The sequence below is a fragment of the Penicillium malachiteum genome (genome assembly GCF_028827825.1).
Source record: "Penicillium malachiteum strain IBT 17515 chromosome Unknown utg000002l:1.0-8849297.0:1.0-8852440.0, whole genome shotgun sequence".
Lineage (NCBI taxonomy): Eukaryota > Fungi > Ascomycota > Eurotiomycetes > Eurotiales > Aspergillaceae > Penicillium > Penicillium malachiteum.
The window spans coordinates 4,082,331-4,105,961 of record NW_026643095.1 but is presented as its reverse complement, the minus strand read 5'-3'; the positions used below and the strand labels follow the sequence as shown (position 1 = coordinate 4,105,961).

The 23,631-nt window shown below is 46.3% G+C and overlaps 8 protein-coding genes across 8 annotated transcripts; 5 read left to right on the top strand and 3 right to left on the bottom strand.

Moving 5' to 3' along the window:
• Positions 1-52: 52 nt before the first annotated feature.
• Positions 53-1,438, top strand: N7483_004582 (3-keto-steroid reductase; the record flags this gene model as incomplete). Its single annotated transcript, XM_057088019.1, has 1 exon — positions 53-1,438. The coding sequence occupies one exon, from the start codon at positions 53-55 to the stop codon at positions 1,436-1,438; it is 1,386 nt and encodes a 461-aa protein (XP_056947848.1).
• Positions 1,439-3,142: 1,704 nt separating this feature from the next.
• On the top strand, positions 3,143-3,679 carry N7483_004581 (uncharacterized protein; the record flags this gene model as incomplete). Its single annotated transcript, XM_057088018.1, has 1 exon — positions 3,143-3,679. One exon carries the CDS (start codon positions 3,143-3,145, stop codon positions 3,677-3,679), a length of 537 nt encoding a protein of 178 aa, XP_056947847.1.
• A 2,301-nt stretch (positions 3,680-5,980) lies between these two features.
• Positions 5,981-7,321, bottom strand: N7483_004580 (mannose-1-phosphate guanyltransferase; the record flags this gene model as incomplete). Its single annotated transcript, XM_057088017.1, has 4 exons — positions 5,981-6,000; positions 6,058-7,081; positions 7,212-7,255; positions 7,315-7,321. The coding sequence occupies 4 exons, from the start codon at positions 7,319-7,321 to the stop codon at positions 5,981-5,983; spliced, it is 1,095 nt and encodes a 364-aa protein (XP_056947846.1).
• Positions 7,322-8,383: 1,062 nt separating this feature from the next.
• N7483_004579 (uncharacterized protein) lies at positions 8,384-9,443 on the bottom strand (the record flags this gene model as incomplete). The annotated part of the gene is made up of 2 exons (XM_057088016.1): positions 8,384-9,184; positions 9,246-9,443. The coding sequence occupies 2 exons, from the start codon at positions 9,441-9,443 to the stop codon at positions 8,384-8,386; spliced, it is 999 nt and encodes a 332-aa protein (XP_056947845.1).
• A 1,075-nt stretch (positions 9,444-10,518) lies between these two features.
• On the top strand, positions 10,519-11,097 carry N7483_004578 (uncharacterized protein; the record flags this gene model as incomplete). The annotated part of the gene is made up of 2 exons (XM_057088015.1): positions 10,519-10,782; positions 10,903-11,097. The coding sequence occupies 2 exons, from the start codon at positions 10,519-10,521 to the stop codon at positions 11,095-11,097; spliced, it is 459 nt and encodes a 152-aa protein (XP_056947844.1).
• Positions 11,098-12,201: 1,104 nt separating this feature from the next.
• Positions 12,202-12,921, top strand: N7483_004577 (dipeptidyl peptidase III; the record flags this gene model as incomplete). The annotated part of the gene is made up of 3 exons (XM_057088014.1): positions 12,202-12,319; positions 12,371-12,468; positions 12,532-12,921. 3 exons carry the CDS (start codon positions 12,202-12,204, stop codon positions 12,919-12,921), a joined length of 606 nt encoding a protein of 201 aa, XP_056947843.1.
• A 705-nt stretch (positions 12,922-13,626) lies between these two features.
• Positions 13,627-16,268, top strand: N7483_004576 (i-AAA protease YME1; the record flags this gene model as incomplete). The annotated part of the gene is made up of 5 exons (XM_057088013.1): positions 13,627-13,656; positions 13,726-13,863; positions 13,918-14,032; positions 14,092-15,818; positions 15,873-16,268. 5 exons carry the CDS (start codon positions 13,627-13,629, stop codon positions 16,266-16,268), a joined length of 2,406 nt encoding a protein of 801 aa, XP_056947842.1.
• Positions 16,269-17,661: 1,393 nt separating this feature from the next.
• Positions 17,662-19,622, bottom strand: N7483_004575 (glycerol kinase; the record flags this gene model as incomplete). Its single annotated transcript, XM_057088012.1, has 4 exons — positions 17,662-17,928; positions 18,009-18,175; positions 18,242-19,236; positions 19,342-19,622. 4 exons carry the CDS (start codon positions 19,620-19,622, stop codon positions 17,662-17,664), a joined length of 1,710 nt encoding a protein of 569 aa, XP_056947841.1.
• Between the last annotated feature and the right edge of the window lie 4,009 nt (positions 19,623-23,631).

Genomic DNA, 23,631 nt, shown 5'->3' with positions numbered 1-23,631 from the left:
CAACACTTAACACATTTCAATATCTCCTATTCGAAGACAATCAATTGATACAATGGCATCTCCTTATGACCAACAAGACACTTATGTCTTGGTAACAGGTGCAAACAGGTACGGATCCCCTCCAATCGCATACACCCTCCCCGCTCCTGGATCCTTCAAGAAAAAAAAAGTGACAACACTAACAAACTTCTTCAGTGGTCTCGGATTCTCAATATGCTGCCGTCTAGCCGATGAATTCCTCCAAACCCGGTCCGCCCCCACGAACCTAAATATAATCTTCACAACTCGGAGTACGCGCAAAGCGCAAGACACAATCCGCCGTCTAGAAGCACACCTCCGCACTACCACCACCTCACCCACAGATTTCGCCCGCGTACGCTTCATCCCCGAGAGCGTCGACCTCGGAAACCTCCTCTCCATACGCGCCTGTTCTCGTCGTCTAAACAGCACATTCCCAAAACTCGATGCCATAATCCTAAATGCCGGCTTAGGCGGCTGGTCCGGTATTGACTGGCTACCCGCAGTCTGGGGCATGGTGACCGACCTCGTACACAGCTGCACATGGCCAGGATTCAAGATCTCACCCATTGGCGTTCTAGCGGATAAGCAAGTTCCGAAGGGAATCGCGAACGTGGAAGAACCGATCCTTGGATCGGTTTTCTGCGCTAACGTGTTTGGTCATTATATGCTTGCGCATAATGTTGCTCCCTCTCTGAAACGCGCGCATGGACCTGACGGTCCTGGTCGAATTATCTGGATCTCTAGTATTGAGGCGACGGTTAAGTTCTTTGATGTGAATGATATCCAGGGTTTACGCTCTGCGGAACCTTATGAGTCTACAAAGACGCTTACGGATTTATTGGCCATCACCGCTGATTTACCGAGCACCGCGCCTTGGGTGGATAGTTTCCTTGGATTGGATGGTGAGAAGGATTCCGTGAAGCCTTCTTCCCATCTTGCTCACCCAGGTATCTGTCTGACGTCTATCGTGCCACTCCCTCAACCTCTTATCTGGGCTCAGGGTCTGGCATTCTATGGTGCACGTTTCCTGGGATCACCGTGGCATAGCATGAGTACATACTCCGGTGCTAATGCGCCTGTTTTTGCGGCACTATCGTCGAATGCTGAGCTTGATGATGCGGAGAAACCATATCGACAGGCTGGTGGTGGCAGACCTAAATGGGGCTCTGGTGCTTCGATGTTTGGAACGGCGCATGTCTATTGCACGGAGACGGATGGATGGGGCTATGGTGGTGTGGTTGGCACTCCTATTGTTGAAGCTGACCGACAACGACGTCGAAAACGAGGTGCCGCTGAGCTTACGGTGGAGCAGAAGGAAAGCTTTGAGGAGCTTGGACGTCAGTGCTGGAAGCAGATGGAGGAGCTGCGCATCATCTGGGATGGGATTCTGGATGAGATTGAGAAGGTGCAGAACTGAACCAAGGTGAAGGAATCTGAATGAAGGCTGACTTGAAACCTTGGCCTTGACTATTCTTCTGTGTAGATATCTCATACTTGAGCAGTGTCTTGTATAACTTGTAACATTACCCTTTAATCACATACCTAATTATACCCATACACCGACAAGTGTCACATGGTTCAGGTTTAGTTAGTTTGCAAACTTCATAGTAACAGATACCTTCTAACTTGAACACCACTTCAAGTTTTTATACTGGCTGGCAGCTTTCTCTGTTATGATTACCTTCCGTCCAGGTGGTGTCTCCTACCTGTCTGGTTCAACTTGCATCTCTTGAACATTTTACTTTCCACCCAAGAGATATCATATACTCTGAGGAGTGTTCTCTTTTTTATGCATCGATTAATAAGCTCCTATCGAAGTTGAGAGATCAAGTGCTCTATCACCTGATCCTCGCTATATCACTTCACCATGCCTTTCTTCCACTCTTCAACCTTCGCACAGCAACCTTGGAAACTTCCGTCTTCCCATCTCCAAGGCTTTAGCAGCTCGCACCCGGAAAGTCCAGAGCTCAGGTGTGAGGCTTTGAGCCTGTGACTATGTCTTTTCCTACGAGGCACACTCCGAGATCAGGCCGATTCAGGATACGCGAAAGAAGTCAGTCGATGAATTCCGTTCAGAGCTCAGGCGCTCTTTACGCGCTGAGCTAGAGACCATGTGACGGATGGGCCCCTATGATAACTACAGGCGCTGCAAGCTGTTTTCGCTTCCAAGTTCCACCAGCCTGATATAGCATGTGTGTTAGCATAATGAGCTCATCTAGAGGCTTTTTGAAAAGAAAAAGTTTCCAAATTAGGCACCAACTTGAAACTAGGCGAGGAAGCCGCCCGGTATGTTATGTGACATGGAAGACGCTGATCAAGGCCTTAATGACATTCACATTCATTCACCGACTCAACGGCCTTGCTGAATTTGAGACGGTATGAATCCCTGGCTAGATGCGAACAGATCGAGACTCAGCTATCCTGCTGGCACATACCTAGTATCTCTCACCTCGTCGTCTATGGATATCCTCATACTCAAAATGCCCAAATCTTTGCACATAGACCTGGTTCATTCGATGACTGAACTGATCATGAAGCCCTGTGGAACAATGAGATTTGAAGCAAAACACTTATTGATTATTCCGCTCATAAATGGATGTCCAAGTGGATAAAAGAGCAATATGGAAATCTTGAAAAGCATTCAGTTTTCTGTTCCCTGACGACCTAGAAGCGCACACTGTTGGGTTTCAAACGATAGACCCTCGGTAATCCTGGAGATCGGAGAGAACCGAATTGGGAGCATCAAAATAATGCAAAGGTGCCTGGCACTACCCAAGGAGGTACTAGTGGCGACCAAGGAGTTGCTATTGGTACTGAGAGATATTCGAAGTACTCTCTGGCAAATTCCCCAAATATGGTCTATGGATAAATCCGAGAGAAAAGTCTGCCAACCCTATCGATCTGACAGAGTCCGAAGTGGAAACAAAGATCAGGACGGCTCATGCACTGGTTTTCTTTGACCTGGAGTTTACCAACCCACGGCTTAGCATGAGCCTTATTGCATGGGTTGAATGAAAATTGGAAATATCCTTCGAATTCTTATCCCCATAACTATTACCCCAATAGTATGCATCATGCCTACTGCCCAGGTGGGTCGCAGATACATTTCATACTGGCAATGATGACTGCAAATGAATCACCCCCTGGGTTGGTCACCTATTATGTCGAACGGGACCCCTTTCTGATGCTGTACGACACCGGCTGTGGAATGACCCTCGTTGACTGGGAAATACTCTCAACAAAAGTTGAAAGCAAGTTCGACTCGATGTCTGCCTCCCAGATAATGGGATCTTCCATGCTGCTATTGATGACTACCACAAGTTATACGCCTCTTGGCCGAAGGACTTCAACAGCGCTGGTGTCGTTAAGTACACAAGACCACCCCGAGGGCCACCTGTTGTTGTCCTTGACAATGTTCTCTGAATCCAGATTTATGGGCGGTTATGACGCTCTCGCTGACTACCACTTCGCCTTGGACGCCCGCATTATCAGTTCGTGGCTTTTGAACAGAAAGGCATGGCCATGGTCTAACAAAGGCAACAAAGACTACTCTTTATGGCTTTGCCAAATGATGCCATCATGCCTTCTCGGGCGATTATGGATACTGCCGTTGTCTAAGGCTAGAAAGGTTGTCTACGAAGCGGCAGCAACGGTTTAAATGGCCGGAGACCGACGGTGACCATTTATTCTACTCGGTGATGTCCAAGAGACTGGTCCCTCTACAAAAAGCTTCATAACACCACGAACCTACCTTACCTACTACATGCCTGTTCAAAAGTCTGGGTACACTTTTTCTGTAGAACTTTAATTTTTCAACCCACCAACTTCCAATTCATAACACCACCAAGATGAGAGCTTTCGGCACAGTGATTCGTGGAAATCGACCACAAAATACAGAGCTATCAGCTGAACTACGTTCTAATATCGTCACAGCAGTTAAACTGGGTAATAAACCAGCTCAAATTGCGCGTGATTTTCAAATCAGCCGCACGACAGTATATCGTATGATGGAACGCTTTCAGGAACATAACAATATGAAGTCACGTCCTCGCTCAGGTCGCCCTACCTTGGTTAATAATCGAACTTCGTGTTATATTTATCAGATGTGTCGTAGGTCCCCCCAGAATGAGCTGGGCAGCCCTGATTGCTGAGACAGGCCTAGGCATATCAAGATCAACTGCCTACCCATGCTTACGCCGCTACAAGATTTATAAATGGAAATCCCGTCTCCGAATCCCATTAAAGAAAGACGATGTCCGTCAGAGGCTGAATTTTATATGTCAATGGCAGCATTTCAACGAATTAGAATACTTAATATTCAGCGATGAATGCTCAGTTCAAAGGCGATCAAATTTAACAACTCAATGGGTATTCGACTAGCTTCAGAGGCCTATCGACATACCTTAGTTAATCTAACCAACAACGGCCATGATATTACCTAAATCGTCTAGGGTGGTATTTGGATTGGTGGCCATACGGATCTAGTTATTATACAACATGATTCTGAAGCCCCTTGTGGTGGATACTCAGCTAGATCTTACCAGTGGGCTCTTGAAGAAGCTTTTTTACACCGTTACACACCAGATGTGATCTTTCAGCAAGATAATACTCGGTCTCATACCGCAGAGACTACACAAGAATTTTTTATGGCTCATAGAATACACGTCATGGATTGGCCTGCCCATTCACCAGATTTAAACCCAATTAAGGCCTGCTGGTTCCTGCTAAAACGCGAGGTTTTCAAATTACGCCCTGACCTACGACACACCGGACGTTTCTTAGTGGCCTGGACTGGATTTCATGATTCATTGAAGCGTGCTTGGTGGAATATTCCACAAGAAACCATCGATAGCTTAATCCGGTCATTTACTAAGCGTTGTAAGGCGGTTTACAACGTTCGGGGGTATTACACTAAATACTAGTGTATGAATGGAAAGTCTGTTCATTTACCTGTATTATCAGTCAATTTTAAGCCGAAATATTGAAAATTGGATTTTTAAGAATTTTTTTAACGTAGTGGTTATCTTTTTCGGCCGAAATCTTATATATGGAGTGTACCCAGACTTTTGACCTATTATGTAGCGTTTAGCCTAATACACTGTCTATTTATACCACAGTAGACATCTACTTTCTCATGAGGTCGCGTCAACATTTGAAATTCAATATCATAACTTGAAGCTCAATATCAAGCCTGCTCATGTGCTACTATGCATTGTTCAAGTTTCCAGCGTTCCATTCAAGTTTATTGTATCTCATGTAGATGTTTAGTTGTGTGATAACTTCGAAGCTCTGTTCATATTATAGTAAGATTAATCCTTATTTCCAAGTTCCGCTATTCATGTTTCAATTAAGGCATAGAAGGTAGATATCAGACATAATGCTATCAACCCTTGATCACTACGCGCGTACACTACGAAAAAGAATCCATGACTGGTAAAGTAGCGTTGAATATTTTTTGTAATTCCGCCTCCCAGGTATTTACATCAACAGCACCCGCCCCGCGCCCATGATATCATTAAAAACAAGATATTGCATGATTGTTTTACCGCAAGATCTAGGCAGAAGCGTAAAAAATGCGGGGTTTGAGTTGCAAGCTCTTGGATATTTGAAGCCTGCACAATAAGACAAAACAGGAAAGGCACTAAAAGGTGATAAGGTTTGCAAAAGGCGGTAATTGACCAGTTTCCCAACCATCTAGGTGTGGAAATGCATCGACTATCCGGGTATGAAGGGTAAATTAAAAAGGACAGTGCGAGCACATAGCGGGGGCGACGGCACCAATCGCGGATGAACAGGCAAGAAAACAGGGACCGAAGAAGATCGAGGTAAGAGAAGAGAAGATCAGGTAGACAACGACTCCGGTTCAATGCATCAAGACGGGGAGGTAGAGTAGAGGGAGGTATCGGCAAAGATGAGAGAGATAGGGTGTAAAAGGACGTAGCGACGTGAGGGAAAGGGATTACATGATAATGGCAGGAACTAAACCAGAGTGTTAGCTTATTGATACAATTCTGATTCACATCTGGCAAAACTTACCATCAATGTTCTGCTTGATGCTCTTGTGAGGCAGGATGGAACCACCGTTAACGTAAACCTCATCGGCAATGCTAACGTCGTCACCGAGAACTGTAACGTTCTCGAGACGAGCCCAGCGACCAACGGAGCTGTTCCAGCCAACGATGGTGGACTTGATCCAAGCGTGGTCCTTGACCTTGCAGTTCTCCATCACCACGCAGCGCTGGAGACGAACACCGTCACCGATGACCACATTAGGTCCAATGACCACGTTGGGTCCAATGCGGCAGTTATTTCCAATCTTAGCTGAGGGGTCAACCATGACGTTACCGCCATAGACGTAAGGCTCAGAGTTGGAGACCAGCTTCTTGGGGTCGCGCTTGGCCAGCGAGCTGAGGTACAGGCAGGTACCAGTGAGGAAATCCTTGGGTTGACCGACATCCATCCAGAAGCTCTCAAGATCAAATGAGTGCAGCTTGCCATCCTTCACAATAGCGGGGAAGGTCTCCTGCTCGATGGAGGTCGGGCGAAGCTCAATACGCTTGAGAACACTGGGGTTCAGGATGTAGATACCGGCATTGATACGGTTGCCGACGAACTCGACGGGCTTCTCAACGAAGCGATCGATACGAGAGGGGTGGTTGGGCTTGTGAACCACGACACCGTACTTGGAGGGCTCGTCAACCTTGGTGACGACAATGGTACCCTCATCACCGTGGCTCTTGTGGAACTGTGCGAGTTGCTCGAAGGGGTAATCACAGATAACATCTGAGTTAAGGACGAAGAAGGGAGTGTCATCCTTGCCCAGAATCTTCTCCGCCAGCTTCAAGGGACCAGCGGTGCCGAGGGGTTCAGTTTCCACTGAAAACTCGATGTTGACGCCATACTGTTCCTCGTACTTCTTGAGCGCCGCGACCATCACATCGGGACGGTAGTTGACAGCCAAGACGATATCAGTGACACCTGCTGCAGCCAAGCTCTCAACTTGGTGCAGGATCATAGGCCGGTTGCCGAACTCGACGAGGGGCTTAGGGAGGGTGAGAGTCTAGACCAAATTAGAAGATTCCATGTTAGTCGATGCGAGGGAATTTTGAATAGTGCTATCAATTGGGGCCGTCCAACATTGAACCGAGTCAATTGGAGGGGACAAAAGCACAAGATCGACCATAACTTACCAAAGGACGCAGTCGGGTCCCGAACCCTCCGACAAGAATGAGTGCTGCGGGTTGGTTAGTTGGGGGGTAGATGAGGGGTGGAATGGAGGGGGGAACCACATACCCTTCATATTGTGGGGATTATTAGATCAAGTAAAGGTTAAAAACAGAAGAAAAAAAAGAGAATCTCAATCTCAGGAAAAATAGAGAAAGAGCAATGTATTTAGAGATTCAAGAGAGAGAGATTGAGAGGGAACACCTGGCCGTTGATGGATTTATTTCGATTGGGAAGGTGGGGCACGTGAGTCTTAATGATTGGACGTTTTCAGTAGGGAAAAGGGGGTGGACCCCTTATGGTACATTCAGGTACTTCTTCTCTTGTACACACATCTATACTCTATACTCTTTATGTACTCTATGAATTTGCAATTTCCGGATTCCCATGAGTACCGTTATTCCACTCGAAACCTGATACTAATATGTTTTTTTCTCATCCTAGGTTTCGATGTGGTGGGGTATATTCTCAAAGTTGAAGCTGTTCGGAGTACAAAGTCCCTACGCTAATGCCGGGTCGTACTAACGTGCCCTGGCTGAATCCAGCCTACCATCGATGTTTAGCGGCGTACCAGAGCCGCCATTTCACTGGATCGGGGCCTATGAATTGGCTTCCCCGCCAACTTTGACGGTCAGGCGATGTTGCCCCCTGGATGCAAAGAGGCGATAATCACTGATGTTCGAAATTCTTGATGTTTGCGGTCATGGGCCGCGTGGAGAGCTTCATCTCCCCATTCGTCGCACCACAACCCTCCTTCATCTTGCTACATGTTTGGCCCCCCCCTTTTTTTTCCCATGCATGACCCACCGACTACGGAGACGTACAGTACTGGAATTATTTAACTTCATCGCCTGAGACATCAAATGGCTATCTGTACGAAGAGAAAAAAGAGTACAGAGGACAGACAGGATGGCAATTATAGTTCAAATTCTGGGGTTGATGATTCAGTGGCTTGTGCGTTTATAAATAGTGAGCTCCAAAAATCTGTACGTTCAGACACACATGTGCATATGCGGATAACTCAATCAGCTTGAAAGTATGGAGAGCACTTGAGAGTACTTAGGAATACAAGGTGGAGACTGAAATTTTGTACTCCGTATGATCACCCTCGTAGTCATTTCATTTAAAGGACTTATTGTTATTGCGTATCCGGAGGCAGTTGACGATGGCCACGTTGTGTCTCTAACATTCCTCGAGGGCTACCGCCTACTTCATCCGTCCCCACAAATCGAAGTATCCATTCCCGTACTTTGCGAACCTTCTGCGGCAGATCGTCGTCAATACCGTGACTCGGTGGTATGACTTTCGAGGATCTTCCCGCATCCGTTGGTCGGTACAGAAGGTCGACTTGGGTCATTCCGCCGCGTAGGCTCTGGCCGTACACTTGATCCCGAAATGAGCCAAGTCCAACCGTCCGCAAAAGAACAATGTCTTGAGGACGAAGACTGGCCAGAGAGCTAGCAAGCCAATCGATCTCCCGAGCCTTGGCACCTGGTCGATCTGTTGGAGCGGGCAGCCAAAAGTTGACTCCGAATCCGGCCCGTGTCTCATCACCAACCACCAATTCAATAATGTCAAGTTCTTTCTTCCATTGCCGTGTCACCACGCGTCGGGGTGGGTGAATTGCAATGATCCCGACCACTAGGTTAACCGTCATGGTCTGTGGTACAATCGACTGCAAGTATTTGGCCGTGGGAATATCACCTAGATCTTTCAAAGGACCACGGATCTGGATAGGTGGTGATTCAGACACGTCTTTGTCTGATGTATCAGTGATCATGAGGTCGTCCAACCCTGAGCTACTTTGTGTCGGGTTCTCTTCTCGTAGCCCAGAGGCGTTAATCTGGGATGTTTCATGAACAGCAAACGAATGGTCGTAGAATTGAGACAAGGCTGAATCATCCTCGTCGCTTGATGCACTATCAGCGTTAATGAGCTGCTGTGCTGTCAGAAAACTTCGGGTCATTGGGCCCCCAGTAAAAGGCAAGGTGATCCTCCACGGTATCGGATGATAGAGGTTGAAGAGCTCTCCATTTAATGACTTTCTGATCCAAACATGGTTCATATGCTGGATCGTATGCTGTGCTATTGTTTGCGTCACAGAATGGGGGTATAGGTGTGTTGAGAAGCTCATCATGGTCCCAGTCCAGACTGCTGGGAAGAGGAGCCCCCACAAGAAAAATTGTCCTCTGAGACATTTCAATATAAGCGAAAGCTTCTATCTCGGTCAAAGCTCAGCTCGGAGGAAGTATTCAAGTATGATATGCATGCTTCCCGTCCACTATTTGGGAGGCTACTGATAGCTCTGAGCCTCGAGGATCAATCTGTGGATTGCTGGGGATGGGTCAAAGTGGGTTGATTGTGGAGTTTTCTTGATAACAGGCTGCGAGGTGTCCTGTCATAGTTTAAAGATGAGGTGAAGTCCAAAATACAAAATTGGTCCAGTCCGAACCATGGGAGGCCAAGTCGAGGCCTTTGGATTATCTCATCATTTGAGGCGCCCGTGGACCCGCGCCCGGGTCCCCAGGTGCTGGGCGTGGATGGCAGCCTGACAGTCCCCACTTAGTTAGTTCGAACAGAAATACGCATCTGGGCACATATCCAATCTGTGGAACGATTCTTTGTATTTACTTCTACTTTACTAGAATTTGATATGATTCAGAATGATTTCCCTCTGTTTGAATTCCTAAGAGCCAAGAAACGGTTGTGCTAAAGTACAAACTAAGCCTATCTCCAGGGCTACATGTTATTATTCCAAGCCTGCAGATGGAATGGCTACTACTCCGTAGTAAAATATTCCAATATTATCATCGGGTCTATGAGTGATTCCTATTCTTCAATTTCACATTCTTTCTCCGACTCAATTAACAACAGGATGCTTTTCAAGGAAAGAATCGATTTCACTTTACCTCTGGTCGTTTTTCTGGGCTATCCCGTCAGGTTAAGGCCTGGCTCTGAATCAAGAAATGAACTATGTGACGAGTTGAGCTAGCTAAAACACCAGTGTAGCGGCTACAAGGGACCCTTGTAAAAAGGCGATCAGTGCAAGCTGCGGGGCGTAGCAACGCCGACCTTCTCATCCAACCCCTTAGTGATAGCTTCAGGTTTTGTTTCCATGCCACGTCATTCCGCATTTGAGGGCTGATCTATTCTGTTTGCCTTGCATCCTCACTATTACTAATACTAGACTCGGTGCTTTTGTTGCTGATGAGTATAAGATTGACCTCCAGCTATACATTGTTCTGATCCTTGTACTTGTTTCTTTGATCAAAAATGTCGACCCCAAACGGCGAAATCACACGCAGATTGGAAATTGGGAAGGTCTTTGATAGAATTGTTGAAGATCAGAATAGAGATGGCAAGATTTATCGCGTCTATGCCCACCATCTTGCGAGAGCTTGTTGGCATGGAAGTCGGATCACACTTCGGCAAAGCTCGTCTGAGGCAGAAGGAATATTCGACTTCATCCTACTGACTCACCAGGCGTGTACTGGTGAGTGGGGAAACCACATTGACCATGGCCTTACAAAAGAGGAGGTAGACTAGTGGCTAGAATTTGCGGGCATGTTTATGTCTAATCTCGGAAACTATTTTGTGAGTCTCTTCATAATTAAATTTCACCCTGCTATGATACATTTTCTAAACTCACCTGAATAGGGAGATCCCAATCACAAAGTGATCCCTGACATCTCTAGATATGCCCTCCGAAAAATGGCTAGCGTCTCAACTGAAGCTAGTGTCAAACCTGATGAGATTATCGAGCCAATGATGTCTGCCCAGCCAGTGAAATTAGGACATCCAGATGAAACAAGCCAATCTGGTTACTATCCCGGAGTCGAGAAAAATTACTAAAGAAGAAATTGAAGCACTCAGTGGTGTCATTACAGCCAACGGAATCGAACCTGATCACACGCGTCTCCTGAAGCACATCGGTAACACAGGGCAGACCTGATTTGAGGTTCTGCAAGCTTCCTTGGGAATGAACTCGGAGCTACAGCCTTACGGGGAGGTTCAAATTCGGGATCAACCTTTGGCCAAAGTATTCTTTCGGTGTGGAGACCATTCTAACGAGATGGAAAAAATTTGTTTGAAACTCGCAGAAGCCCAGAAGCATGCTACTACATCCAACCAAGAAGCTGAGATGTCTCATCTCATCAATAACTTCCGAGCTGGTGACTATAAAGAGGCATTTTGGGAAGCCCTTAAAGTATGGGCCCAGGACAAAGCGCCGCGAATTGAACACGCTATAGGCTTCTTCTTTCCCTATCGAGACCCAAGCAGAATCAGACCGGATTGATTAGCTACTGTTGGTATCACGGATGCTGAGGAGACTGAGAAGCTCAGCCAACTTGTCGCTCGATCAACCAAGTTTCTTCGCTCGCTTCCATGGGCTATACCAGATGAAAATGATGGAAAGGGGCCTTTTGAGTATGCAAAGCTTGAAGCACCAGACTTTTCAATAACTCACTGTAAGTCTCCCAGGTTCTTTCTTCGTAGAGCCTACAAATTAATACTATTTAGCTCTTGCTTCTGTTTCATTCACGGTCTGGGAAGCCTTCAACATCAACCTTGTAAGCGCTGACGAAAAAACCCCTTTAAGATAAATTAGGCTGACAGAATATTAGAATTTAGGCGATGGAATGAACTATGGAGTGAATACCATTCTGTATAGCAACCGAATGGCCCTGAATAGTAGTCCAGGCCGTCCATGCTACTATGTTCACCCCTCCGAGGCTGACTCGTACATGGAATATTCTCATATAGTTCATTTCATTACAACATCCATACATGAGCTTCTCGGACATGAAACAGGCAAGTTGTTGAGAGAAACAGCACCTGGTGAATTCAACTTTGATCGCCAAACCCCCCCCCCCTCCGATGAGCCCTGTGACAGGGCAGCCAATCCAGAATTGGTACAAACTGAATGATGAGACTCGGGGAACTGTCTTTAGAAAAATGGCTTCCACTATGGAGGAATGCAGAGCCTTCTTGTTTGCGGATTATTTCATCGATAACGAAGACATTCTTGCTCTGTTTGGGTATGATGATTATAGTTTGCCGACAGCCGATGACTGTGAGTATTCCAAATCTGAATCGAGTAGTGTTTTATGATTAACGAATAAAGTGATATACTACGCATATTTACATATTGGTGTTGAAGGACTCCGAGCACTTTGCAGCTACAAAGCTGAGGATCAAGCCTGGGGTGGTGACCATGACCAGGTAAGGGACAATCTTCAACTTGATAGTACCAACAGCCAGATTAAATCATCATGTTCTTTCTAGGCTCTTTTTGCGATCTTGAATCACATGTTGAATCACGGCAATGGCGTTATAACGGTAGAGCATGATGGTGTTGATAAGAAGCTTTACGTCCATGTCGATCGCACGAAGATCAGATTTCATGGGAAGCCGGCAATAGGCCAAATGTTATGCAAGCTCCACATATGGCACTTGACAGCAGGCATTGAGGCTTGCAAGTCATATTACGAATCTCTGAGCACTATTGATGATGTTTACGAATCGTGGAGGCAAATTGTTGTCTCTAACCCTGAGCCAAAGTGGAAGTTCGTACAGCCGAACACATTTCTGAAAGAGGATGGTACGGTCGAGCTCAGGGAGTATGAGGCTAGCAATGCTGGAATCGTCAAGTCTTTTTACGCAAGAAATGTCTGAAGAATATGGTTCAATTCCGCCTGGGCATATGCTGCTGGTGACTACCATAGTAATTCCAAGCATGTCTATCCTATTATGGGCGCAAATATTAGTACTAGTTCAAATGTTTAAGGCAGCTTTTGATGCCTTGAAAATGCAAAAAATTACATAGTACCTACTCGCTAGTACAAACAACTTGAACTGAAGCTTGAAATATCTACCGTAACCCTGCACAAGGCTTCAAGTTCCCATATTCTGGGTCTTGAAATCAAAATTGAATGAAACAACAAATTCACCAGCACTTGAGATGAACAAACCTATCGACAGATAACACAGATATCAGATCATCAAACATCCAGGTTGAGATATCAAAGATAACATTTGAAGACGAACTCTACCTGACTCGACACTCGATAGGGTTCTCAGGTTAAAGAGCAGACAGCTGGATATGCCATGCCCTTACCGCCTTCCCAACACCGAGGTATTACCCACCAGTTGCCTATATTCCACGTGACTATACGGGAAACCGACCCAACCTAAGTGGCAACCGACATTCGCCGCAGCGGAGTCGAAGACCACCGTCATCATTCTCCATTCTCAGCACTGTCAGCGATGGCAGTTTCTGTAGGTTATCATTAACTATCATCATACGGTCGCATTTTCTAGTTTCCTAGGAGGCACCCTTTGGCTCCCACGCGGCCGAGCGCCGCTTTCAATCGGACAATTATGGCCTTCCAAGCAACTATCCCGCGGCCGGTGAGTACCAGATGTTTCCTGTTGAAGAGTGATACCGGAAGTCTTACTAAACATTGGTATTTTCATCAGAACGTTGCCGCTGTGACTACCGATATCTGGCCATCGATGTCTACCTTATTAGCTACTCCCTGGAAGCAGGTCGTACGAACCCCAGCTATCGGAGCCCACGAGACCACCCAAAAGACTCATCGGGAACAAGTTGCGACGGTAGGAGCTTGTCACTCAGTCAGCTTCACTGAATTTACTGACCCGAGCAATCAGACCCCTGAGTGTGTCTCGCTGCCGGAGTTCTTGAACTCTGTACCTATGCACGGACTCAAGACCAGCATGATCAACCAGCGCGCTCCCCGTGGACTGTCGTCCTTCTTGACCGGTGGTATGCAATCTATGCCAGCCTCTATTCCTATGTTTAACCCGATGGCTAATTGGCAATAGGCAACCCACTGTGGAATTCGAACGCCTCCGCTCATGTTCTTGCCTCGTCGACAGCTCGATCCTTTTCGACGCTGACACCTTTCCGCCTCAACGATACCCGTGCACCGATCAAGGTCAATGGCCTTTCCAAGGTTCAACAGCAGCGATTCCTCTTTGGCAGCTCCCGTTCCTCCCAGAACATGCTGGCCCAGAAGGAGAAGACTGCGAACAACAACCCGAACAGCGCAAACGCCCAAAATGCATTTTACCAGGCCCTTTTACGTGCGGATATGCCTCGGATTATCGTCGAACGCCACCAGTCCGCTCACTTTGCCAGCAACGACCTGACTGAGAACATATACAACAAGGCGCTGGGCCAAGTCGCCCGCAACTCTGCCTTCGGCGGAGCTGCTCCGCGGGGAAATATGGATTCTCTGAGTCAGGATCAACTGCAGGCTGTTGGTCAAGCGCTTGCTGCGCGTAGCAGCGGTGGTCAAATCGGTACAGCTAGCAGACAGGTCGGCACTGGTGCCAAGGATGCTCCCCTCTACGTGGTAGTGGATGAATCCATGGGCAGTGCTGTCTTCCGCTGGGTCAAATTCTTCTTCTTCTTTGGATTCTTCGCCTACGTTTCTCTGATCCTGATTACTGTTCTGGTTGAAACTACTGGTATCCTGAAAAACGTCCGCGGCACGCAGAACAACGAAGCGCAGCCTCAGCAACAGACAGTTCGTTTCAGCGATGTCCACGGCTGTGACGAGGCCAAGGACGAGCTGCAGGAGCTTGTCGAATTCCTTCTGAACCCTGACCGTTTCTCCTCTCTCGGTGGTAAGCTCCCCAAGGGTGTTCTCTTGGTTGGCCCTCCCGGTACTGGTAAAACTCTGCTTGCCCGTGCCGTGGCTGGAGAGGCTGGTGTACCCTTCTTCTACATGTCCGGATCTGAATTCGATGAGGTATATGTCGGTGTTGGTGCCAAGCGTGTTCGTGATCTCTTTACTCAGGCCCGTAGCAAGTCTCCTGCGATTATCTTCATTGACGAGCTTGATGCCATTGGTGCCAAGAGAAATGAACGCGATGCCGCCTATGTCAAGCAGACCCTGAATCAGCTTCTGACAGAGCTGGATGGTTTCTCCCAGACTAGCGGTGTGATCATTATCGGTGCTACTAACTACCCTCAACTCCTGGATAAGGCTTTGACCCGCCCTGGTCGTTTCGACCGCAAGGTGGTGGTCGGTCTTCCCGATGTTCGTGGACGTATGGATATTCTCCGTCACCACACGAAGGAAGTCCAGATCAGTACTGATGTTGATGTTGCTGTGATTGCTCGTGGTACTCCTGGCTTTTCTGGTGCTGACCTCGAGAACCTGGTTAATCAGGCTGCTATTCATGCTAGCCGTGACCGCAAGACCAAGGTCGGACCCTTGGACTTCGATTGGGCTAAGGATAAGATCATGATGGGTGCTGAGGCTAGGAGCCGAATCATCCAGGATAAGGATAAGCTCCTGACAGCCTATCACGAAGCCGGTCACGCCCTTGTTGCCTACTTCTCGTCGTCTGCTACTCCGCTTTACAAGATCACCATTGTTCCCCGTGGAATGGCTCTTGGTATCACTCATTTCCTGCCCGAGATGGACACCGTGTCGCGAAACTACACCGAGTATCTCTCGGACATTGCCGTTGCCATGGGAGGCAAGGCTGCCGAGGAACTGATTTTTGGTGAAGACAATGTCACTAGCGGTATCTCAGCTGTAAGTTCTTTCCACTCCCCGAATTACTCAACTCATACTCACATCTGTGCCCAGGATATCCAACAAGCAACCGAAACCGCTTTCACATTGATCACCCGATTCGGCTATTCCAAGAAGCTCGGTAACGTCGATCTCTCAACTAACTACGACAGTCTCTCCTCAGAGACCAAGCAAGAGATTGAAGCGGAAGTCCGTCGCCTTGTCGAGGAAGCTCGCGGTCGCGCAAACAAGATCCTTACTGAAAAGCGCCACGAACTCGAACTTCTATCAAAGGCTCTGATCGAGTACGAGACGCTTACAAAGGAGGAGATGGAACAGGTTCTCCGAGGAGAAAAGCTTGACAAGCTCAGCTCATCACCCAGTGCCCCTCTTAAGCTCCCTGATGCTCTTCAGGCTACTACTCTGAAGCCGTCAACCGCGGCAGAGGAACCTCGCACTGCAACTGAGTAAGATTTGCTTGTTCCCTTCATGTATTCTTTTATTTTCTCTCCTATCCTTTTCTTATCTTGTCTCATTCATTGTTACTCCGTCTCTGTCTCTGTCTTGCATTCCCGGTTCGTTCGGGCGTCTTTATTGAAAATACCATTTTCCTTATCTTTTCAAAATCCTTAACTGGACTCCCCTCTTCTGATCCTTTCTGTCTCTATTGGGACTTCTGTATGTATATACAATCTGTATGTCTACGCTGTACTGTCTAGCCTTGTCTAGCACTGTCTGGAGTGATGCGAATAGCATAATATTTCTACTAGTTGTATCCATCCAATCGGAATCTTATCCAGGTCTCGGTAGTGATTCAGTAATTCAAGTTTGATCATTCCAAGGTTATATTTCAATATCCCGAGGTCAATGCTCTCTCTCCCACTCACTCCACATATTCTACCTAGGTAGTGGATACCTGGCAGTTCAATGTTGATACAATGTATTCGGAGTCCGAAACTCAAGGACCCACATCTACCATGATGTCATACCTTGAATCAGGAACATCCCGCTGTTGTGCCTGGTTCACATACCTACTGACGTGGTTATCCGGGAAGTAATGAATGATCTACATGAGTATGGGGGTTCTGAAGTGGCGAGTCTTCAGCTCACAGAGTATGGATAGAATCATTGTGATGTACGCCATGCACTTCTGCCAGATGGGAGACTTGCATCAACTGCCAAGGTTTAATTCCACCATAAGTGATGACTCGAATGAATCGTATCCATCAAGTTGAGAATTCAGACAGAAGAACGGATTGAATGATAGCAATGTTTTGAATTTTTTTCGATTATTTGGGAGAATTGTTATATACACCAAAATGCAAGTCACTCGACGCTCAACCGCCAAAGAACCAAAAGTAGACCAAGGAACCAGTCCTTCCCTTCAAGTTAAAGGCATGGACATGTTGAAAACAATCAAATGAATCAATGAAAAAAAATGAGAATGAAACAAAAACACAACCATCGTCACGGTCATGAAGGCGGTATGGCTCGCTGGCACACCTATTAGGGCAGGATTATCTAAAACGGAATCTCTAAATATGTATAGTGGAATGTGAGTGTATCCCGATGTGCCCTGGATAGGAGAGCAAGCCCGAGATTTGGAGAGAGAGGATAGAAAAAGGGGGTAATAGTCGTAATAGTTGGGGAGTGGGTATGTGTTTTATGCGGATTCTCCCTCCTGATCTCGATGGGCATGCAAATCTAGGTATGGAGGTATGGTGGTGTAGATGCGACACGGCCTCCAAGTTGAAAGTTGAAAAAAAGAATCCCGATGAATATAGACCAATTCGTGGTCCAGCCTTGAAGAGAAATGAATAGAGACATCGGGGAACGTATGAGGATAGACGCGAATTTATGCAATTTACTCTTCGTCGTCCGATTCCTCTTTCGTTTCCATCCAGCCTCGAGACATCTCCACGGCCTTAGACCACTGTTTGTACATCCGTGCGCTGGCTTTCTTGGAGATAGTGGGTTCGAAGGTCGTGCGGTTGGCACGGTTCATATATTTAAGGTCAGAGAAGTCTTTCCAGACGTCAATGGCAAAGGCGGCAGCGATTGCGGCACCCAGGGCAGTGGTTTCGTGCATTGCGGGGCGTTCGACGGGAATTTGGATGATATCGGCTTGGGTCTGAAAAAGAGGGGTCATGTTAGACAAAGAACCAAAGAACCCTGTAGACTGGGTAAATCGGACAGAAGAGAACAACCTACCTGCATGCAAATATCCGAATTACTCATACCACCGTCGACAGCCAATTCGGTCAACTTCTTGCCACTGTCCATTTCCATGGCATCGAGAATAGCCTTGGTTTGGAAACACGCTGCTTCCATGGTCGCACGGGCAATGTGTCCTCGTTGTGTGTGGTGGGTGATACCCCCTGCAAATTTAGTCAGTGTGAATTCTTCCGAGTTAGAACAGAAAAAGGATGAGAACTTGAACGTACAGATGGTTCCCTTGGCGTCATCAATCCAGTATGGTGCGAAAAGACCACTGAACGCAGTGACGAATACACAGCCTCCGCTGTCAGGAACGGTCGCAGCCAGATCACTGACCTTACGCGAGTCACGGAAGAAGCCCATGTTGTTCATGAGGAATGACACACCACTTCCTGCCACGGCCACACTTCCTTCCAAAGCATAGACTGGTTTGCGGTCTCGACCCAATTGGAAACCAACGGTACCGAGCAAACCATGCTTGGAGATAACAGGTTTCTCACCCACGTTATACAGAAGGAAGCAGCCAGTACCGTATGTGTTCTTAGCAGATCCTGGGGTAAAGGCACAGTGACCGACTAACGCAGCCGCCTGGTCACCCAGACAGCTAGTAATCCGCACACCCTCCAACGGACCCTCACAAATCTCACCGAAACCCTCGCGATCGGCTGAAGGGAAAATCTCCGGGAGACGAATCTTCGTCTTATCGATATCGAAGAAATTGAGCAATCGGTCGTCGTATTGGAGGGTCTCGAGGTTCATGAACATAGTACGGGAAGCATTGGTCACATCGGTAACCAAACGCTTGTTCTGGGGACCTCCGTTGAGGTTATAGATAAGCCAGGTGTCGACCGTGCCGAACGCAGCACGGCCCTCGTCGTAGGCGGAGCGGACATCGGGTAGGTTATCCAGCATCCACCTAAGGGTCACGGATGAGGGGTATGTGGAGAGGGGTAAACCGCAAATATTCACCAAATCATCAGCACCGGGCTTGGCCTTCAACTCACGTACCAAATTCATGGTTCGAGTATCAGTCCAGGTAATTGCATTGTGAAGAGGCTCTCCAGTCTCCCAGTCCCAAACTAGAGCGGTTTCTCGTTGACTAGTAATTCCCACTGCTTCAATATCGGATCGAGAGTGACCTAGAGCAAGGAATGATTTCATTGCTTCCTCGATGCAAATATAGACCGACTCCACCAATTCATAAGGGTCTTGCTCGTGCCAACTAAATAAGGACCAAAGGTCAATTGATGTTTGTTGCCGAGAATGGGCGAATTTTCATTCTCTTCCCATTTTCCCCATACTCTTCCCCATATTCAATCAGACTTACCCTGGATGTTCATGAATCTGACGGAACTCTGTCTGATATTTGGCAATGGGGTTGCCTGTGCAGTCGAAAATAATAAAGCGAGTACTCGTTGTACCTTGGTCAATGGTACCAATAAATCGCTCCTTCAGGTCATCGCCACGACGGTCTTCATCTTGCAAGATTGCCCGCTCCCCATCGTCGGTTTCACGAGGGTGGGGGTGCAAGGGGATCTCGTACTCATCCTGAGCAGCTTCCGAGTCCCCATCGATACTGTCGTTGTCCAAATCGAAAGGGTTCCGCATGTTTGGAGGGAATGTGATGAAGGCGTAAAAAAACAAAAAAGGGGAGAAGTTAAGTGAATTACAGCTAAGAAAAACTACGTGGCGGAGGAAACGCGCCCAAAAGGTGGAGAGTGACGTACGGGGGCAAGAACAAGAGGGAAAGTGTTCTTTTTTATCCAGGCAAGTGGACCAAGGGCCAAGGGAGGATAAAGTGGGGATATGAGGGGAGGGGGAAGAGGTTCGACTTTCACCAAATCCGGTTCCTCTATATTTTTTTTATATATTATATATTATAATTTATAATTTATAATATTATTTTTTTTTCTCTTTTTTTTTTTCTGATCAGAAGACCTCGTCACCTCCCCCACTCTGGGGCTATACAAAATTGTGGGAATTTCAACATCAACCTATATAAAGAATAGAGAAAGGGGAAAAATGCTTGGACCCCTGGATAATTGAATACTGCAAAGGATTCATCAAATTTGACTATTCTATATAATTTATATAATATATGTTCCTATTTATTTTCTATGTATGATACTTAGATACCTGAAGATATGGTAGATAATATTAGATAGAGCCCCGTCGATCGGCCACATGACCCCTCGATATTTTCTGCGGGTTCTAGACCCCCCCTTTTTTCCTCTCTTATTACATGTAATATTCTTTTTGCTCTCTATACCTTCCTCCTATTCATGGATTAATGCCGGGAAAATTAATGGAAAATAGAAATAGCCACAAGAGCCACAAAATACATGTACATTCCTAGGATAATCCACTAGTCGCAGCCAAGAACAATCAACGAAGCTCATTTCTCCCCCTGTACCCCTGGTCCACTCTCTAATCCAATCATTCTAGATCACTTGATATCTTTGAATATTTTAGAATTATTTAACTATGAGATTCAGCTGCATTTCAAAAGTACATTATCGTTTAGTACTTGTTGTTCTTATCCCTGCAAAACTCCAAGAACATACAATCACTAGGACTCTAATAATCCAATCACCTTGTTTCCTGCTACGGGTGATGACGTCTTGGATCCATGGGGGAAACGAGTTTGGATGTAGTAGAAGCCTGGAGAAATGAAGTCACATCCAGAAATCCCAGTAATCCTAGAGGGAAAAAAAGGAAACAGCAAAAAAACAGGCTGATCCAGGGCTAGGAAGCCAGCCTATAAGAACCCTAGCGTGGGTTAAACAAGCTAGCATATGGAGTATACTCCATTCAGACCCCAGTGCTTCTCTACCAGGTTCGAGACAAATTCGACCCCCCGTGGGTGCTGAAAACTTCCAGGGACGGGGACGTGCGCCCCAGTTTTAAGATCACGCGAGGAGCTAGAAAAGAAACTAATTCGAGATGGCGTTTTATTCTGGGTCCGAAGAGACCGACGATCCTACGGGAATCTGGCGCTCCCGCATCTTCTCTATCGCAACCGGGGTTATGTCCCATTCACAGGTGCAGTTCGGTTCGCTTTACCTTCCCCTTTAGCTGCTTATCCGCTTTTTTTTGCTATTGAATTGTTTTTTTTTTCTCCAGCCGTGGGAGCTCTACATCCAGATAACACTACATGTCCATGCTCATGCTCGTATTAATCTTTATTGAAATGTTTATTATTTGTGCTACCGAGTCATGTACAACTCTTCATCTATTCAAAGTTAAGCTCAACTTGAATATATGAATTGAGAGTCTAGACTGGCTCAATTGATTTAACTGTCTTTCGAGTTGTTAACTTAAGTCCGTTTTTCCAGGGCTAAATTCAACTTAATAGGACCATAAAATATTAATGTAAATCATAATGTACATAATATGATCTTCAAATATCCGAATTAAATGATCCGAATGATCAACATCTGAATATAGATCGTCTCGTCACGTGTGTCAATATATATCCATGCAAGGCTGCCCAGTGCACATGATGTGCAGGTGATCTTTAATCTCAATTTTAGAAATCTACTAGTACTACCAGTATGTAGTATACTCCGAATCCCGAACTTGAACAACTTGAACCTTGGAAGTTGAACCCACCACTGCCGTCACAGTTGATTGATCCCGAGGTCAACCTTCATCATGACTCGGATTTTACCGGGCTCTCCTATATAGTATTACTAGTACCTACTAGTAGAACACATATAGTACCCTCCGAGTCAACAACCTTCCAACTTGAAGGTTGGAAACTGCTCACTTGGCACATCACTGGCACCACTTCAAGTTCACTCCTTCAAGTTGGATACCACTGGCAGCCTGAGTCTTGATTGGAGCAACTTTCAATGACATCTGGATGCTCTCACCCTCGGGCTCAAACTCGCGTCAGGAACTGAAACAGTACCCGAATGAAAGCGAAGAGGGCAAAATGAGTGATTACCAAGATACCCTGGGGTCAAATGCATCGTGGATTCCTGGAGTAAATGGAGTCATTGGCAGTGACGCAGACATACTATGTAAGTTTTAGATACATCCACATAAAGTCAAGTTCTTCCAAACATTTGAAGTGATTGACTTAATACTGATCTTCCTCTACCGCACGCAGAAAGTTGAAGCTGCATGTGACAATCATGCCCACTCCAACTTGAATGCACAGTTGTCCTCAGATGAACTGGACAAAGTCACAGGGATTTGTATGTAAGGACGACAATATACACAGCAGGAATAACCCATTAGGGCTACCAGCATTGGCCTGATCGGAACCCCCTTTTCGTCCAAAGACTCCTTGAAGACTCTGTCTGAAGCCTCGGAGCTGACGGATCTGGCATGAACTGTTGTGATGTATATTGAACTAACATCTGATTTTATAGTGATCAACACATATGAACCGACCAAACCAGCGGTGAAGCAGTGGAATTCGTAGACTATCATCGATTCAATCGAGAGCGGCTGAGAGGGATTGTTAAATTCGAAGGACCAGTTTCTTTAGAGCTTGGCTCATGGTTCACCGCAATCTGGTTTTCCCTCAAGCTTTGCGAGTTTTTGTACCAGGCCCGAGCTATTTTTAAAAGGTACATGGTATCAATGATATGATTTCACGTAACCAGATGCCAAGGACAACCTCGAAGAATCCATCGCAGAGGAAGGGATTCGTTTACTGATGGAGAATCTTCAAGTGCCCGAAACAGTCACGCTGCATATTGGCCACTTATGTCGTCTGGACTTTTTGCGATCTGTTTTTCTTTATCCTCCGAATCTTGCTCAGGAAGTAAGTTTATCGTTACCTGGTTTATAATAAGAATACTACATAATAAGTTATCTAGGTTGCTTAAGGACGGCACTCCAGCTACTGTCCCCGATGTTCATTGCCTATTTCACCACGAAGAACGAAATCATCATGAGGTGCCTTTACCGGGGCTTTCTGTTGATATCGGAGTTGATGGAATGCAGGAATGGTTCCTCGTCTCAAATGATGATGGTACTTATCCTTATTACTCTGAGATTTTGCACCAATTCGTAACTTACCAGTCTCTCTAACTATTCCTTACATGAATCTCAAGAGAGAGAATGCCATAGAGAGAGAGAGAGAGAGAGAGAGAGACTTCACCTACTAATTTCAATTCAAGTTTATTGTCCTACTTCAAGATCCTGAGTCGTAGCAGAAATTTCTATTCGCGGGCATAGCCAAGAGCTTGATGGATCCTTTTGATGTGGAAGGTGAGAGTCAGTTGCTTCAAAAAATGGTTGAATCAAGTGTCACCATCCTTTCAATTACATGTGACATGATATTACTGCCGGTGTCAGCTCAGTTGCTACTATAACTCGGGACTGTGGCTATTACTACTAAATAGAGAAGAGACTGTCTGTACCTATCAAGTAGTGACTACTAGGTACGATCATAATCACTGGCAGGACTTCAAGTTGACAATAGTACATATGAAACATTTCAACCTTGGAATGATTGAATATGCCCCATGTTTGATGAATCATTCTGCTAACGTGTCAGTGTCTGAAGGTCTACATCGAGACTCGAGGAATACATATTATACTTCAAGTTCAAGTTCTCATCCCATCAGTCTAGAGTAAGAACATCGAGCTGCCTCAGCTT